Here is a 17,757-nt window from a genome sequence, read left to right as displayed (position 1 = left end):
CCTACAGCTTTTTGTGGGATCCAAACCACATCGAGAAATGAATTTCTAGGAACCAATTGGTTACTTAGCAATGGGACCTACAGCTTGTTGTGGGATCCAACCCACAATAAATGAATTTCTGTCATCAGAAATAAATTCCTCTGATTCTCTACTGGCAGAGCAGGGAATTGAACCTGAACCCTGAGCTCAGTAGTAGAGCATGTAATTGCCTCAACCAACGAGGAACTGATATTAAGAGGAAGAAAAACAGGAAATTGATTATGCCACCTTGGGAGTGTGGGAGGATCCCTGTGAGGGAGGAAGCAGCTCCCTCTTGTACAGCCTTTTCAATGGGAGATGTGAGTGTGTTCCTAGATCTATCAGGGGTTCCAACCTTTTCCAGACTTTTTTTTTGTCGCTGCATGTCATCTCACATCCCAGTGACATCCACCAAGACAGTTTCCTGATCTTCAGTCTTGGTAATGCCAGCTCAACATACAACAGCTCTCCCCATGTCTAGCTACAGTCGTCTCCATCTATGACTTGTCTGTCAACTTCCCTTCCTAGGCCATCTAAGTCTGCTCTCTCCGAATCTCGTCCAGATTCTCTTTGACAAAGTCGAAGGTATGTTTCTTGAGAAGTATGGCAGTGTCAAGCCACAATATCCAAGAAGACATCGCAGATCTCCTTCCTCATTTTCGTTTTAATCTGTCCTCTTAAGCAAGAAGAGTCACAGGCTATCTCTGGGTCTTCTCTCCTCCTCTCCTTCAGGTGATACTTGCACATCCAAGCACTTCCCTGTTGTTCCTGTTCCTACTTCTTTGCAAAGCCGTGCTCCCCTCGCAGTGCATGGCCATGTCTCTCCTGCCTTAGAACCAGATTCTCGCCCGGCTCATGCCACTCTCTCAAGTCTGATTAGTCTTCTTCACACGAAATGTCTGATTTCTGTCTATCTCTTCATCCCATCCAGGAATCGAATGTCCCCAAGTCCTTAGGAAATATAAGGCTCTTGAACATGTATGGCTTAGACACACGATGACTGCAAGGACAATTAATAGAATCATTCAAAATACTGAAAGGCAACAACAAAAGTAGACAGTAACCTATTTACTTTAAAACAAAAACCAGACAAGAAATAATGGATGGAAATTAGAGATGAAGAGATACAACACATCTCATTGTGGGAATTTCTTCACATACCAGATATGTCACATGGAATAAACTGACAACAGAAGTTGTAAACAGCAACAGTTTGGAAGAGTTTAAAAGAAAGCTAGAAAAAATCATTAGAACACTGTGAATGTACAGTAAAACCTACTCCTAGTGATAAGTGAGCATACGCTGTCTCCTCAGATGGACTAACAAGTCTTTGAGATGTCCTAATCCTTGTAACTCCTTGTAATTAACAAGTCGATTTGCGAATCAACATTCTCAGGACAGAGACCTTCCCGTTAATCCTCGCTCTCATTCACGTTCACATTCTCGTAGGATGGATGGCAATTGGTATGCTCGCTCACACTGCTGTGAATGTAACCAACGCTCTCGATCACACAGCATAACCATGCTTCAAGTAATGACAGCACATCATACAGCCATGATCATGCTTCTAGTAACAAAAGCCCTACTCCGCTGCTCAACTGATCAAAGACATTCATCTACTCATCGTAGTTCTCGCTCCCATCCTCATGGGCAGGATCAGCACAAGATTTCTCCTCGTTCTACTGATCTACAAACCTGCAAGAAAGTCCTGGGAACCAAACAAGCTTATACTCCAGTGGTGAATAATGACATTCTACCTCCCTATGACTCTGATGACAGGCCAGACCATGATTCTTGTGGCTTGGAAGTAGAAGATACAAATCATCAAGAGTTCATGACTGTGGCAGGATCATGCAAAGCAACAAAGCAAGCAAACTTCCCACAGTTACTTTAATCATACTGGCCGACAAATTTTCCCACAGCCCCATTTTCCCCTTTACGTTACTTTTTACACGCAGGACAATTTGCTTACCGAAAAACAGAACACACTAAACACAAACACAGGTACTCACCTCAGACTCTAGATACTCAGGGCTAGGCTGTGCCGTCTGCTGGATATAGCTAGGCTAGGCTAGTCAAGACACAACCACAGCCGAGAATCTCAATACTCAAGACAGACAAACACCAAAACCATGCAACAACACCCCAATCACCCCGCAAACAAACACCAACATCTCGAATCTCACTACTCAAGACAGACAAACACCAAAACCATGCAACAACAACAATTTTTTTTTTTTTTGTTAACAACACCCCAACACCCACCAACACACATCTCACAACCAACACGACAAATCGTACGCCGACTCCAACCCAGAATAACAAACCTCCAACTCAAACACCAAAACGCACAACCAACCTTTTCAACTTCACCACAACTAGACAGACACAAGTACAACAACTTTACAACACCAAAATCACACAATATTACTGACCCTCAATGGACAAAACTGCTGCCAAAAAAAATAACTGTTTAGTACCTGACTTCACTGACTTCCTAACTTCTTATGACTCTTGTAACACTACTGCCACTAATATACTGGGCAATCGCCACAACAGACAACTCGCAAGCTTACGCCTGCCACCAAACCACTCCTATTTATACCTCCACCAATTTTGCGCTCTCTCTCTCTCTCTCTCTCTCTCTCTCTCTATGCAACCCTCAAAGACGTCAAATTTAAACTACCATTATTACTCCTCCATATGACTACCTACGCTGAGGCTGTCGAGCTTATTCGTGGGTGTAACAACCCAGCTGAAACTCTGGCTACCTCCTCTGATCAAACTTCAGGTGCTACGAATAAAAGCATGCTGCTTTCATTCTTAGCGATCTGAATTCTTATCTCCGGTTGAGACAACTTGCCCCACTCCTATAGTACCTTTAAGCTACCTCCTCCACCACTACATCAACATAGACTTTTTATGCATTCTCCAAGGTTTCCTTGCAACCAAGACAACTTAATCAAGACCTGGTTTGTTTAGGCTCTGGCATTTATTTAGACCAAATTAAAGCATCAGGAGGTGATTGCCTTTAAACCAGAGGGCCCATCTTTCACTCATCAGGAAGTAATTGCCTTAAAATCAACTGCTTTGTCAGCTTTCCAGGCTGCTTCATGGCTTGATTTATGGGCAACAACAGCTCAGATCTCTTCCAGTTCCATGGGAAACACTGAAGAGAGTGCCACTTTCTTTAGGTTTTTGCAATATGGTAATATGATTTCTTACATGGCCCACTTAACAGCTAATATGTGGGCCAACATGCCACCCTTTTCAGTCGCAAAATTTGTTGGTACAGATTCCATATTAGCCTTACGGAATAGAGATACTATCTTAAGCTCTGCATCTCTCTTCCCTAAGGAACAGCTGGACACTACAGTCGACAGGCATAGATCATGCCATAATTAGACAGTTGTATGTCAAGCCATCACGAAATGTCTGGTCCTTCTTGTGCTCGCACTTCCACACAAAGACTCCAATCTAATTCTACATGTCACCTAAGAGACCTCAAGGTGCAATAGCACAAAGGTCGTCAACCTTCACCATCTCCAACCAAGAATACCACTGAAAAGGAAGCGGCCCTATCAGCCCTGTTCTTCCAGGCTCAGGAGAAATTGTCTACCAATTCAAGGTTCTTTGCTTCAGCCTATCAACTGCCCTAGTCTTATCCTCACGGAATAGCATCTTGAGATACCTAAAAAATTGGCAAGTCATTGCAAGTTCTTGAGTAAAGCTAATCCAAGACAGAGATTGTCTACTCCAATTTCATCGCTGCTTAGGTATCGTGCTAAATTTGGAGAAGTCAAATCTTTCACCCAGGCAAATCCCTTATCCCTTAGGAGCCAGGGTCATAAATCTATATGCAGCACCCCATGCTGGCAAAACTTCGAGGTCAGCAAATTTTTGAAAAAATACATCAATGGAAAGAGGAAGATGTGCAAATGCACATGGTGAAAGAAAAAAAATTCTAAAAAATTTTCCCTACCTTCCACATTAAGTTGAAAATGACTATTCACAACCATTTGTGAGGCATCTTTTACAAGACAATCGTGAATTTTACCAACTGATGTTTTTTCTAATAAATAATGATTTTATTATGTAAAATTATAATTATTGCTCACACAATATCAAAACAGATAAGAAATAAAAATAATAGTAACATTCTTAGCATATTTGTTGAAAAATATTTTATATAAATTTACAGAGAAGGAAAATTCAGAAACTTTTTTTTTATTTGAATGTCTTTTTTTATATATTATTTATACATGTTTTTTCTAGTATTTCTTTGCACTTTTCTTTGCAAAAATACACTTACAACTGATACACTATTGTAAAAGACAATAACAAAAACTGACAGCAACCCCTTTGTATAGTTATGAGCAAATTTACAAAAAGATGTCAAGCGAGACATAAACGCAGTACATTCTCCCTTCAAGTCAGAAGCAGAACTGAAGTCCTAGGAAGCCAGACGTGATATTAGCTAGTGTAAAAGTTGCCATTAGCGAATTTAGGGGGGTATAGAAGATTTGGCACCTCTTTCCCACCTGATTCTTTCAAAATCGATGGCAAGTAATATTGTTTATCTACAGGATCAATCCGTCCACCACCCCAAACCTGTTATTACAACACCTGAGGAGCAATCTGTCCTTTAAGGGTTAACTCATGCTCATAAACAAGACAGTGGCAAGGGAGTTTCCACCAGATCAACAAGTAGACAAGTTCAGGAGCATAGGCCCGCCTTCCCTGTCCAAACAGAAGTAACCAACATGTTATCGGCAGGTCATCCCAGAAGAAGCTGGTTCCTCATGGGTGTCTCCACCTTCCCTCTCAATGGTGACTGAAGGAGTGTGACTTCTTGGGGGATTCCCCTTGTGAGAGAACTGAAGTGCTTTCTGACATGAAGCCTCTTATGAGAGATGTTATGATTCTCAAAATTTTTCCTGACACGAGTTCCATTTAGTATTGTCAGGCACTTGGATCCAGGGTTCTCTCACTCTTGCCAACCATGCCAACCATTTCACTAGGCTGGTGGGAGGTTTTTATTACTGTAGGAACAAATAACTTTTATTTTCCATAGGTATACAAACCACACCATTATATGCCTCGATTCCACTTCAGATGCCCTCCTTAGTCCCTAACATTAAAGGAAAAGTGAGCATGATAGTTGGTAAGTGAAGTATACTCCTCCACTCACCTCCCATCTCCACCTATTAACTATCCTTTTGATTAACAAGGTTTCAACACCCAACTCCAGTTTGTGCTGAAGAATACTCCCACATAAAACACTGTGGTTTGTATACCTAGGAAACATACAATTACCTTTAAAGTACGTAAGTCTTATTTTTCCATTTTACAAATGCAAACCTCTTAAATGCCTTAGGGATACAAATTGCAGTACAATAGTTAGCTGACAGACATACTCTTGAAAGAAGCAACAAGTCCTACATAATTTTTTATTCCTCAACCTCGGCACATAAACACTACAAAACAGCTCCCATAAAGGGACTAGGAGACAGTAATTCTCTGTAAAATCTAAAATTTGCATTTATCAAGGAAACATCTTTTCTGAACTTGTACACAGTCATTATTTACACAAAAATTGATTAAGACTGAAGTTTTGCTCAGATATCTAGAGTTAGAACCTTCTAAAAAGTGCCCATCTTGATTTGTATACACTGACTTTATGACAGTAAAATCTCCATATAAAACCGACTTGCATGTCCTACATGCCTCTGCTAAAAGAATATTGTGTACTCAAAAATGAATGCTGATGTCGGAGTTTATTTGTGTGTTTAGCACCATTTACTGATACCAAGCTACCATACCATAAATTAACTGCCTTCTAACTCACACTCAAATGACTAAGGAAGGAATATGAATAAATAAAAGCTTAGTGTGATGTTGCTAGTAATGCGCCAATTTAAGAATGGTGGGTGATAATACGTACATGAAAAGATGTCTTTCCCTGCAGAAAGACTATGTTGTTGCTTCTTCCTGGAATAACTCTCTCAGTTAACCACTATGCATGAGGCAGTTACAAAAATACAGTGATGTAGGTATCAACACAATGTTACTCAATCATAGTAATAGTTGAGAGAAAAACTATGAAAACATTCCAAAATTAAGTTATACTGCTTCATACCAGTTCATATGTTATGTGTATCTAAATATCCATAACTATGCAGCACCACACAACAGTCTTTGTAAATACAACACTGAACATACTTGCGAGCTTGGCTTTCTTTAATAATGGCATGCTCCTTTTTGGCATGGTAGATGTGTTTGGGAAGATGCCTGTGACGAAGTATTCTTCGCATTTCTGGGAAGTGACCATACTTTCTCTTTAATTCCTCAGCATAGTTGATTGCTGCTGCCTCCCTAAAACGCTTCTGCATAGACACATAATATAAATAAAACCACATGAATTGCAAAACACAGTACAGTATAGTAGTTGCACCATAAATATGCACACAAATAATGATGCTAAAAGAGTACTAAAACATAAAGGAAAAGATGAATATGAAACAGAATATCCATACGCTCATTAAAAATATTTTTTAATGCACTTGCTTGAAACATCCAAATAAATCCTTTAATAATGTTAATGATTTGTGGGGTTAAAACATTTTTATCTCAACAAAAAGTAAAAATGGGTTGCAAACAAGTTCAGGCTTTTCTGATTTTATAACAACAGTTGCACAGGCATTAGTCACAGGAAAATGCATGATTACTCATAAAACTTAGTTTCTACTCCTTTCTACAGAGAAATTATGCTCAATTAGTCTAAAAATAAAGGTAAGGGAGACTGGTACTTTCCATATACGTAATAATGACAAGAGTTGAAGTAGTTTGTTGTGATTAATTATACACTCCATGGTTACATATTTACTAGTTTTTGAAACTTCAAATTCTTTAATTACTACATTCTCTAAATTTGGACAACCTCAATAACATAGATAAAGCTTAAACTGTATTTGTTTGCAAATACAGTACTGCAGATTAGGAAAACAATACAAGACAGACTGGTCAATGTATCAATATTGTTTACAAAATGAAAAAAGTGCAATATACATCAAGAACAAGACCATCTTCATGCCATTAAGTGCGATTGGCATTTAAAAAAAATCAAAATAGTATGATTGGCTACTCTGCTAGGACTGACTCTGTAATCACCTGTTCCCACCAGGTGGCACTGGAATATTTACATATGTTAGATTTCCTCATGACCACCCACTAAAAAGTAGGGAGGCTGGGTGGGTTTCTACTTTAACAGTAGGTAAGTATCCAAATAATTAATTTCATCATTAAAATACTTATTAGTATTTTGAATGAATCTTATCTACTGTTAAAGTTAGCCCACTACCAAATTGAATGAGGAGGGTGTGTTAAGTAGCCAAGGAAACTGCTCAGCCAAGCAAACTAAATTTTTTTTTCTTTTAATGAGAGAAAAAAAAAAAAAGGCTTTTCAACATTTTTGCCTGATGTCTGATCCTTACCGGTAAGTACATACCATCACCAGATGTTGGAACCACTACAGGGGAAACAAGAACGATCTCGTACAGTCTTGGTGACTTCTGTGCCTGAGTCGAAAGCCCATAAACGACAGTCCAAAACTAAAGATAACTAACACCTTCATATATGAAGGTACACTCCTATACACCTATGTGTACCTACATGCTCCACAATTCAATAGTGGGTTTCCTAACAACTAAAGATATTTGGTTCAGGAAAAAGTGTCCCTACCCCAATGACAGAACTAAGGGCTTTACACATTATGCTAAAGTGAACATTTGCAAATAATGATGCAAAACAGTTATATCTCCTATGAGCTGCAAGACAACTTTCTGTAGAAAAAGGTTCTAAAGGAAATAAAGACATTTACCGTACGGAAGTCATGAGGATTATTTCCAAAAATGCTAAAAGCTCAGGAATCGACTCTGTGCACATACTTTGGTCATCTTGGACATAGGAGCGTTTGGCCTTCAAACACAAGATAAATTCTTAACCTCTCCTCTTACAGGTTTATGTCTGTCCAGGTAAACCCTTGAGAGTTTTAACTGGATATAAGACAGCCATTTTTTCCACTGCTACCTAAGCAGTTAAATTTGGCACTGTCACAAATATGGGAAGGGCTTACAATGCTAAAACTTTTCTCTGAACAATGAAAGAAAAGTGAGAGGTTGCTACTACCGCAAAGGCAAAGCACAAGAAAGGGGCTTGACGCTCGCTAATATAAACTCTAATAAATCTAATCTGAACATAAAAGCCCGCCACTCTTCATTGCCTACCAAAGCAGTTAAGTTAGGCAATGTCACAAAACTGGGAAGGCCTTTCACTTGTATATTTTTTCTCTAATCAATGAAAAAAAAAGATATAGATATAACTTTTCTCTAATCAATGAAAGAAGAGATATAGGTTGCCACTGGAACAAAGTCCACATACAAGAAAGGGTTTGAAGCTCACTAATACACTTTGCAGCAACAAGAGCTAAAAGAAAAGTGTCTTCATAGTTTTTCAGTGATGCCTTATCAAAGGGCTCATCTGAGATTGTTAACATCTGAAAGATTATGTCTAAATTCCATCGTAAATTATGACAGGAAGCTGAAATTTCCAGTACAAAAGATTAAAAACCTTTTCAAAACTTTATATCGTGACACCAAATTGAAAGCAATGTCGAGTGGTATCCTTGATCACCGTGACAGAAAACTGCTTTGCGTACCTGCGATACTGGTACAACTTGTAAATCAGGATATCTAATGGAATGGGTGCTGGGTATTTTTTAGGACCAGTATCAAGATCAATAAACTAACCACTGTTACAGGTACAGAAGTCTAACAGTGGAAGGCCTTCTAGATTTAAGGAATGCTTCCTTGACCATCCTAGGTATGCCCTTGACAATCTCCCTGCAGTGAGATGAAGCATTTGGAGGTTTGATGGAATCTTCTTGAATAGGGCTGTCTGAAAAGATCTTTCCTGAACAGAAGACAATGAGGAACATCTACTGCCAGAAAAGAAAGTCAGGGGAACCATTCCCTTTCAGGCCACAAATGAGCTATTAAAATCATCCTTGTGATCTGCAAAACTCACAACTTGAGTATAGTATTTTCTCAAAAAAGCAAACATGAAAAGCGTAAAGGTTTAGATTCAACCACTCTTGAAGGAAAGTATCAACTGCCGATGTCTGAGGATTCTGACATGGAGGGCAGTAAACTGGTAGTGCAGTGTTTAGGCAGTCATAAGCAGATGGTTGTTAGGACTCCCTGAAGGTTCCACTAACTTCTGGCAAACATAAATATCATTTCAAAGTCATCTTATATTACCCTTAAAAATATATGACTCAAGGCTACTGTGAAATCTAATAATGTTACCCCTGAGAGAAAGAGAAACAAATAATTATGCACATTAAAAATTTTTTAAATACTAGTGGCAGTGTGTACAAAAAGGTAAATAAAAATCAATTCACAAAGCTAGGGTATGAAGAATATACAGTATCAGGAAACATTAAACTAAAATCAATAAAAAAAAAAACAAAGAGGGGGAAACTCCCTCACAAAGCATCGGAGCTACAACAATTCAGCTACTAGCAAAGTTAAATTAACATCCTGCTCTATGATCGGCTCTTCTAATTCTCCTAGCCAATAGCGTCTCGTGCTATGAGCCAATCAGCACTGAGGTAACATACCCTTTACTTATACCCTGCTGTGAGATGTGTAATAACATCTATCCATCTCCCACATTGATATTTTGTTTTCTTTACATTAATATTAATAGTATATTTGAAAATTAGTAAATCACTAATTTATCTTGCAAAGCAAGCACATATTACATACGCATAAAAGTGTTCTCTTATCTCAGTGAGAGAGAGAGAGAGAGAAAGACTCATACACTATTGACAGTACATACAAAGCATCAAGCTACAAACTTAATTGTCATTGGCTACTTCCCACTCGTTCAACCAATAGTGTGTTGTCATGGAAAGAGAGAGATGGAACATCTTTTTTTCTATACAGTACATATTATGATGATAATAAATCAATATTAAGGGATTTTACTTTAACATCTGATTGATGTTTGGCTGTATTTACATTAATATTATCATAAAAATGTATTTGTCACATAAATAAAATGAAAATACAATTAGTGAATATTGCTCTCTGAGAAAATCCACGAATTAGTGAATTTCCCCGCAACATATTTGGAGATAGATATATTTCACAGAAAAAAAATGTGAATTGCTGAACCGTGATCTAGCAGTGGTCCAATGGATGTTAATTACTTATTATTTTATTTATGAACCACATAGGGAGCAGAAAGAGAGTGGAATTAACCTAGGCTATCAAGTAGGCTAATGGAGGGGGAGAAGCAACACTGAAAGACAAAAGGAAAAGACCGAGTGGACTTCTGGTGTGCCCTAACTAATTGTCTATGTAAACTATCAGCCTCTAGTATCTTCCAATATTTCACATAATTTTTATCCTCATAATCTACACATCAAGAAAACCACACTCATGCCTCAACAGCTGGGCTAACATAAGCTATGTGTTCATCCTGCAAATCCGAAACGTTCAATTTCCACAAATTCTTTCCTATGCAGCCTAATATTTTCATCTCTGCTTGTTGTAGGGGATAATATTAAAAAACAGAAAACAATCACAATACAAAATAGGAAAAAATTTGAACTGGTTAACTTATTTTAAGTTGGCAGGACCAGGTTTACACTGGCTTGGTTAGGTTAGGCTAGGTTAATTCTTCCACCAATTAGGCTAGGGTAACTCCTCCATCACTTACGGTAGGCTAAGTTGATCAGAGAAGTACGTTAACTAGTCTAGGCTAGGATAAACTAGCTTATTCTAGAAACTCAACGACTTAGGTTAGGGTACCTAAGTTGTCCAAGAAAGTTCGGCCTATATATACTAGACTGCAACCACAACCTGCTAGGCTGAGGTGGTAAAAGTATTCCAAATGGGTAGCCTGCGTACTAGTCTATGCTTAGAACCTTACTACTCAGACCAAGCTAAGATAGTAAAGGAATGTTCAAGTAGAAAGGCCATTGTTGGGCTAAGTTGACGTGTATTCCAGAACTAGTTAACCCAGGAGTTAGGCTAAGCTAAATAAGAACTGTACCACTCAGACTAATTGAAGATAGTAAATGCAGGTTCGAAAGCTAAGACCTCAACCTTTTGCTAGGCTAAGTTGGTACATGTATGCCCAAACCAGTTAGTTCGGACAGTCTAAGCTAAGAACTACTACTACTCGGATTAAACTAAGATAGTAGTGGTAGGTTCGGACTAGCTGGGGTAGGCTAAGAATTTAACCACTTGTTAGGCTAAAAGGTATCACTCAATTGGCTGGGCTATAGCATCCTAGGTTATGAGTGCACTACTTAGGCTTGGATACCTAAAATGGTGAAAGAAAGAAGTTCCACCTCCTCGTTTCAACTTGAAGTTTTCTTCATGGCCTATACTCCGACAATTCACTCAATGAGTAGGCCTGAATCTTAGTTTATGGGATACCTATCTCGACCAATTCTACTCCCAACAAAAAACTGCCTTGTGCGATCAGAAACTGAAATGTGTTTCGTGAGTCATCATTAAGAAGAATGGTTCCAAGTACTTTACTGCAAAGGAACCAAGATGTCGACTAACTACAGTGGACACCCTGTATTCATGTTCTCCGGATTCACGGATTTCTCTAAGGAACTTTTCCCCGCATTATTCGCAGAAAATTCGCTGTATTTTTCTATGAGAAATATCCACAAATTCCTGGGGTTTTTTTTATCAATTTCATCATAAAATGCACTTTTTTGTGATAAAACTATTAGAAAACCAATTATGAAAATTTTTAGTGGGGTTTTCTTGAGTTTTAACTGACAAAATAGGCCGTTTTTAGCGTTTTTATGGGGGTTCCAAACATTCCCGGGTTCTAACTATTCACGGGGGTGGGGGGGGGGGGGGGCGCTAGTATGCATCCCCCGTGAATATGGGGGGACCACTATATAACTACTTGTCTAAGAGTAGAAGCATTTGGTCAATATATATTCTTATAGGAACAAACCAGATTATACCAAAAAGTATATAAAACCTGTAAAGGTTTGAAATTTTGGGTCAAGCCAAAGTCTGTTAATTCTCAGCATGCAGACTGTATGTGATTACTAAGAGGAATCCATAGACTGGTTGTGATGGGTGCCCACGTTGGTAGACAGCAGGTGAATCTGGCTGATGCACCTTCACTTCTCTTAGCACATAAATGAGAGGGTGGCACACCTCAATAACTACTGCGTGGACCTTACAGCCATTAAACATTGCATGCATTGTAAAACTACACTATTCTCGTTCTCATGATTAACCAGTAGTTGCCAATTGGTTTGTGTTTACCTTCCAAACTTAGGATAAGGCTTACACAAAACCATGGAAAAAAGTGAATTTACTGTATCTATTTGCAATCTATATACAAATATGAGGGCAATTTTATCATTATTGCGTTACTATGACATCTAGAATTCATGGAAAGTTTGTAAAGGCATCGGTGTATGTATCAAGTTCCATTAAATTGGCAACACTGATAACCAGTCCCCAAGTTCTTACAAACGATTTCTACGCCCGTCACTGTTTACACAGTCGCCTCCTACGACCGTCATAGTCCTTACGACCGTCTTATTCCTTATGACCGTCATATTCCTTACAAACGTCATATTCCTTACGACCATAATATTACTCATGGTCTTCATAGTCCTCATGGCCATCATAGCTCTCATGGTCGTCATAGTTCTTACGCCTGTCATAGCTCTCATGGTCGTCATGGTTCTTACGCCCCTCATAGCTCTACGACCGTCATGGTTTTCACAACCTAGGCTATCACTGCACTCTTTAACAACCTAAACGGCAACGGTCTTAGAGAAGACTGAGCTAAACTACTGCTTAAGCTTTCTTATTCAAAATTTAACTGTAGCACGCACCGGCATTGCCGCTTATCCTACGAGAAAATTCACATTTCTCCATAAGTGCGTGCTCCCGAAATGAACGCGTAATTATAATGATGCCACCGAAGACGAGAGGTTGGCAGCAGTAGGCTGTGTGATGTCATGACTGCTGCCATTTTGATAGCAGTTTTGGCTATGACATCATCACGCTTGATGGAAGCGTGAGGCTATTGATGGTACTCTTCCTGCCAAGACCAAGAGGCCCCAACTGCTGTGGCTTCGTTACTTTTTACAAGGCTGTGACAGACCTGGCTCAAAGATGAAGAAATTATTCTTCTCCTCTTGGCACAAGGATCAGTCATGAAGTCCCTGATTCCAGCATTCTCTAACTCTTCACAGCCACACTAGAACAAGCTTCCATCAGTCACTTGTTCGACAGTAACAACTACTTCTTGTGCTTTCTTATAAACAGGGATGTGACAGTCCAGGCTCGAAGATGGTGAAGAAACTTCTCCTCTTGACCCGAGGATCAGCCACCAAGTCCCTATTCTCCAATGATTGGCAGGAGAACGCACTGGCGTCAATGACACCTAAGCTTGTTGACGCCTAAGCGGAAGGAGACAAGAGGAGGAAATACTTGCCATTTTTTCCACTATGTGTTTGTTATTTCTTCTAACACTTGCAGTTTCTCTTAGAATATGTGTGTTGCCAAATCCGAAAGCGTACTTGTAAAGTACTCTTGTACCTCGAAGAAATGAAAATGGAAGCATGCCTCCGTGTAGGTGGCAGCTGTGAAGTGACGTCATGGCGGGTGCCATGTTTATGACGTCAATAAACATCTTGAATGAGACGCCCACACTCAACAAGAAATGCAAGGCTGTTGCTGTTATTCCTGCAGGCATAGCAATCTAACTCAAAAGGTTGAGGTGTTATACTATCTATTTCTCTACAGATGTTGACGCATTCGACTGCCATTCAGTTCATACCAGGGTAGAAGGGACATCCATAGCAAGGGAACCTGGAGGGAAGTGCGATGTCATATAGCAAACCAAGTGTCCTTCTTGGGTTGGTACTCCTGATAGGCCTAACGCCAATCACACTCCCCCATCAGCTCTGCCCACGTATCTGGAACAAAAACAAGATGGCGATGCACACCCCTCCCTGCAGGGAAAGGAGCATGATTAGTCAAATTTACTTCCCAAAGCACATCCTGATACATCCAAGCTTTGGATTCATAGGCAAGCCATATATGTGAAAATCCAAAGTACAGGTAGCAAATTAACTGTATCTGAAGAGTTTCTGCACCTACAACCTACTACGCGATGAGTGTACCCCGTCAAAAACGTCGAAGACAATATCCGGGCGTTTATCTGCTTCTTGTGATATCCAGGAAATCTCGAAGCATGAGAAGGCTCCATGTTCACAATAACGCCCAGAAATTCCACATGCAACAGATTCAAAACAACGGGGCAAACTAAACCGGCTTTAAAAGGACGAAGCAAAGCCATGTCCTCTCTTAAAGGCGGTAAGAAAATAACTAACAGGGTCATAAGTTAAAGAGGGGTATGTGGGTGGCTCCACATGACTCTTGACCAAGCACAGATGTCAATAGTCCCTTGCGTACACAATTTTTTAACTTTACTGGTTTCCAGCTGGCGCTAAGTATTTATCCTGGTTTCCAGCTGGCGCTAAGTATTTATCCTAGTGTTAAGACCGAAGGTTTGTTTCGTATATGAACAAATTACTAAAACCAATTCACACCGTCCTTATAAGAGCACAGCATAAAGAAATCTGACCTGAACATAAACACTCCAGCACTACCTGGTGGGAACAGGTGATTACAGAGACAGCCCTAGCAAGTCAGCCAATCGTATTTTGATTTCTTTTTAAATGCTGATAACACCTAATGGCGTGAACATAAAGCTAACTTTAACAATAGGTAAGATTCATTCCAAATAATGACATATAAAACAATTACCTAAATTTCCCTAAATAACCTTCCCTGACAAGCATATACAGTAATCCCTTGCCACTTCGCAGTTTAAGTTTCGTGGCCTCAGTGCATTGCTGATTTTTCAAAAATATTCATTGAAAAATAAAAATTCAGAAATACCACCATATTGGCAGCCGTATTGTGGAAAGCAGCGTTGTGTCATCGTGACGCACGAGAGAAACGGTTTCCCAGGATGCCAGACAAAGAGAAAAGCTCTCTCAGAGGCTTTGTACATACCCACGGCACTCAGACAAGGCACGTGATTGGTTCCCGGCACTAGATCGACGAATGAGAGAACGAGTGGTTGTATCCTGTGAGCTGATTGGCGCATCACCGCATCCTCTCCCAGCTTCTTCCCTTGTTGTATCTCGCCACTCTCATTCACGCTGTCAACTGTGTCTCGCGTATCTTAGTGTTGTGTTCGAAATTAACTTTTCGTTAAGCCCTTACCATGCCTCCTAAGCGCCGTGCCCCTGCGAAAGATTCCTCTAGTGAGCCCAAGAGGAAGAGGAAGATGATGACCAAAAGTAAAAAGGCCAAACTTTTAGATTTGTTAAAACAGGGCAGAAGTTATGCCACAGTGGCATGCCATTATGGAGTGAATGAATCAACAGTGCGCTACATCAAAAAAGACGAGGCTAACAACCGCAAAACTGCTGCAATAAGCTTCAATAAAGAAGCGAAACGTGTGGAAACTCCACGTAATAAGAGAATTGTGAAAATGGAAGCTGCATTAGCCTTATGGGTTGCTGATTGCAGGAAAATAACGTTTGTTTGGACACTAATATGATCAGGACAAAGGACATGCTGAAGAAGCCGCTGAAGATGATACTGACGAACCTCAACCCAGTACTAGCTCTGCCACAAGTGATTCGCCTCCTCGAGGACAAGGCTTTACAACCGGCAAAGGCTGGTTTGATAAATTTCAAGCGATACGGCCTCAAAAGCATGCCTTTGTATGGTGAGGCTGCCTCTGCTGACACCAATGCTGCTCATCATTGCATGGAGGATGAGTTTCCTAAGCTCATCAGTGATGGCAGCTACCTCCCTGAGCAAGTTTTTAACATGGACGAGACAAGCCTCTTTTAGAAGAGGATGCCTTCTCGTACATTCCTCTACAAGGATGAAGTAAAGAGGCCAGGCTTCATGGCCCACAAGGACAGTGTCACTCTCATTATGTGTGGCAATGCTGCAGGCTTTATGCTTAAGCCAGGCCTTATTTATAAGGCCAAAAATCCACGGGCCTTAAAAAACAAAAATAAGGCTCTACTCCCCATGTATTGGATGCATAACTCTGGATAACGCAAGCCTTGACCCTCGAATGGTTCCTCCATTGCTTCATTCCCCAGGTGAAGCTGTTTCTGACTCAGAAGGGCCTCCCTTTTAAGGTCCTTCTCTTGATGGACTATGCAGGAGGCCATGCAACAGACCTGCAATATGATGGGGTTCAGATCGAGTTTCTGCCCCCTAACACCACATCTCTAATTCAGCCGACAGATCAAGGTGTCAATCGTGCCTTTAAGGCACTCTACACTCATTCCACGATGGAGGGCCTCATCGTGGCAGATGACAACAACGATGAAGGCTTCACCTTGAAAAAGTACTGGTGTAACTATGACATTGCATCATGCTTGACTAATATCCAGCAAGTATTGAAAGACATGAAAACTGAGACCATAAATTCTTGCTGAAAGAAATTATGGCCTAAAGTGGAGCATGACTATGCAGGCTTCACTCCTGACAAAGTTCATCACTCAGCAGTGGAGAAAGAGGTAAGGCTGGCTCACATCATCAGGGATGAAGGATTCGTCGACATGATGGAAGAAGACGTCAATGGCCTTATCGATGCCCACTCGGACCCACTGACAGATGAAGACCTCCTTAAGATGACGAAGTCTCCAAGTGAAGAAGGAAGCGAAGAAGAGCAAGATGAAGAAATTGAAGAGCGTGGCCTTACCCTGGAGAACCTGCAACAATTGGGCAACAATTGTGCAACATGGCAAGGGCAATGCAACGATTTGCACAAGAGATCGACGATAATATGGTTCGAGCTATCAAGTTTAGCAACCATGTCGACGGGGTTATGTCCTTGTACAAGGGCATTTTGCAGCAAAAAAAAAAAAAAAAAACGACAGCAACTACCCATCACCATGTTCTTCTCCAAGCTACACCATCAGCATCTCCAGCAGAAGAGCCTCCGAGTGAAACTGAAGCCTCTACAAGTGGAGTGGGAGCCTCTTCTCTGCCACCATCAGCTTCTTCGCCTCTCTCAGAAGCAAATGTTGACGATCCAGCACCGATATCTGACGATGAGGCGCTTCCCGGACTGATTTAAAAGCCTCATTATACCTGTGCAGTAACACCATCATCATCATCATTCATAGTCACATTCTTCGAACTGCACAGGTCTGTCGTCATTGTCATCGTCATTACTGGAGTCAGGTCTCAAGATACTACTGTCATTGGTGAGTGAAGAACACAATATGTATCGTATGAGAAAGAGAGAGAGAGTGAATGTATAATATTAAGGTTTTATAATTAAATAGATTTAAGTAAAATATATGTCAGTGAGTGAATGTAAAATATATTAAGGTTTCATAGTTAAATAGATTTAAGTAAAATATATATATAAAGTATAAATATACATATTTTAAACATTCTGGTACCCACAAACACATATACGTACAGAAATTCCTAGGGGGGCAAATCCTACTTCGTGGATTTTCACCTATCACAGGGGGTTCCGGTCCTCATTAACCGCAATAAACGAGAGATCACTCTACAGCCACTTTTAGTGTGGCTTTCAGGGCACTCTGTTGGTAGTGCTAGA

General features: G+C 40.2%; 1 protein-coding gene across 2 annotated transcripts in view; it reads right to left on the bottom strand.

The window, feature by feature from the left end:
- Window positions 1-17,757, bottom strand: part of LOC135220821 (DDB1- and CUL4-associated factor 13-like) — a 111,449-nt gene that overhangs the window by 1,107 nt on the left and 92,585 nt on the right. For both annotated transcript variants that reach the window (XM_064258362.1, XM_064258360.1), the window contains exon 8: window positions 6,241-6,404. In XM_064258362.1, the coding sequence (XP_064114432.1) occupies window positions 6,241-6,404 (164 nt within the window). The remainder of the gene's footprint in view (window positions 1-6,240; window positions 6,405-17,757) is intronic.

Source organism: Macrobrachium nipponense, chromosome 2, assembly GCF_015104395.2.
Source record: "Macrobrachium nipponense isolate FS-2020 chromosome 2, ASM1510439v2, whole genome shotgun sequence".
NCBI lineage: Eukaryota > Metazoa > Arthropoda > Malacostraca > Decapoda > Palaemonidae > Macrobrachium > Macrobrachium nipponense.
This window is presented reverse-complemented; position numbering and strand designations above follow the sequence as displayed.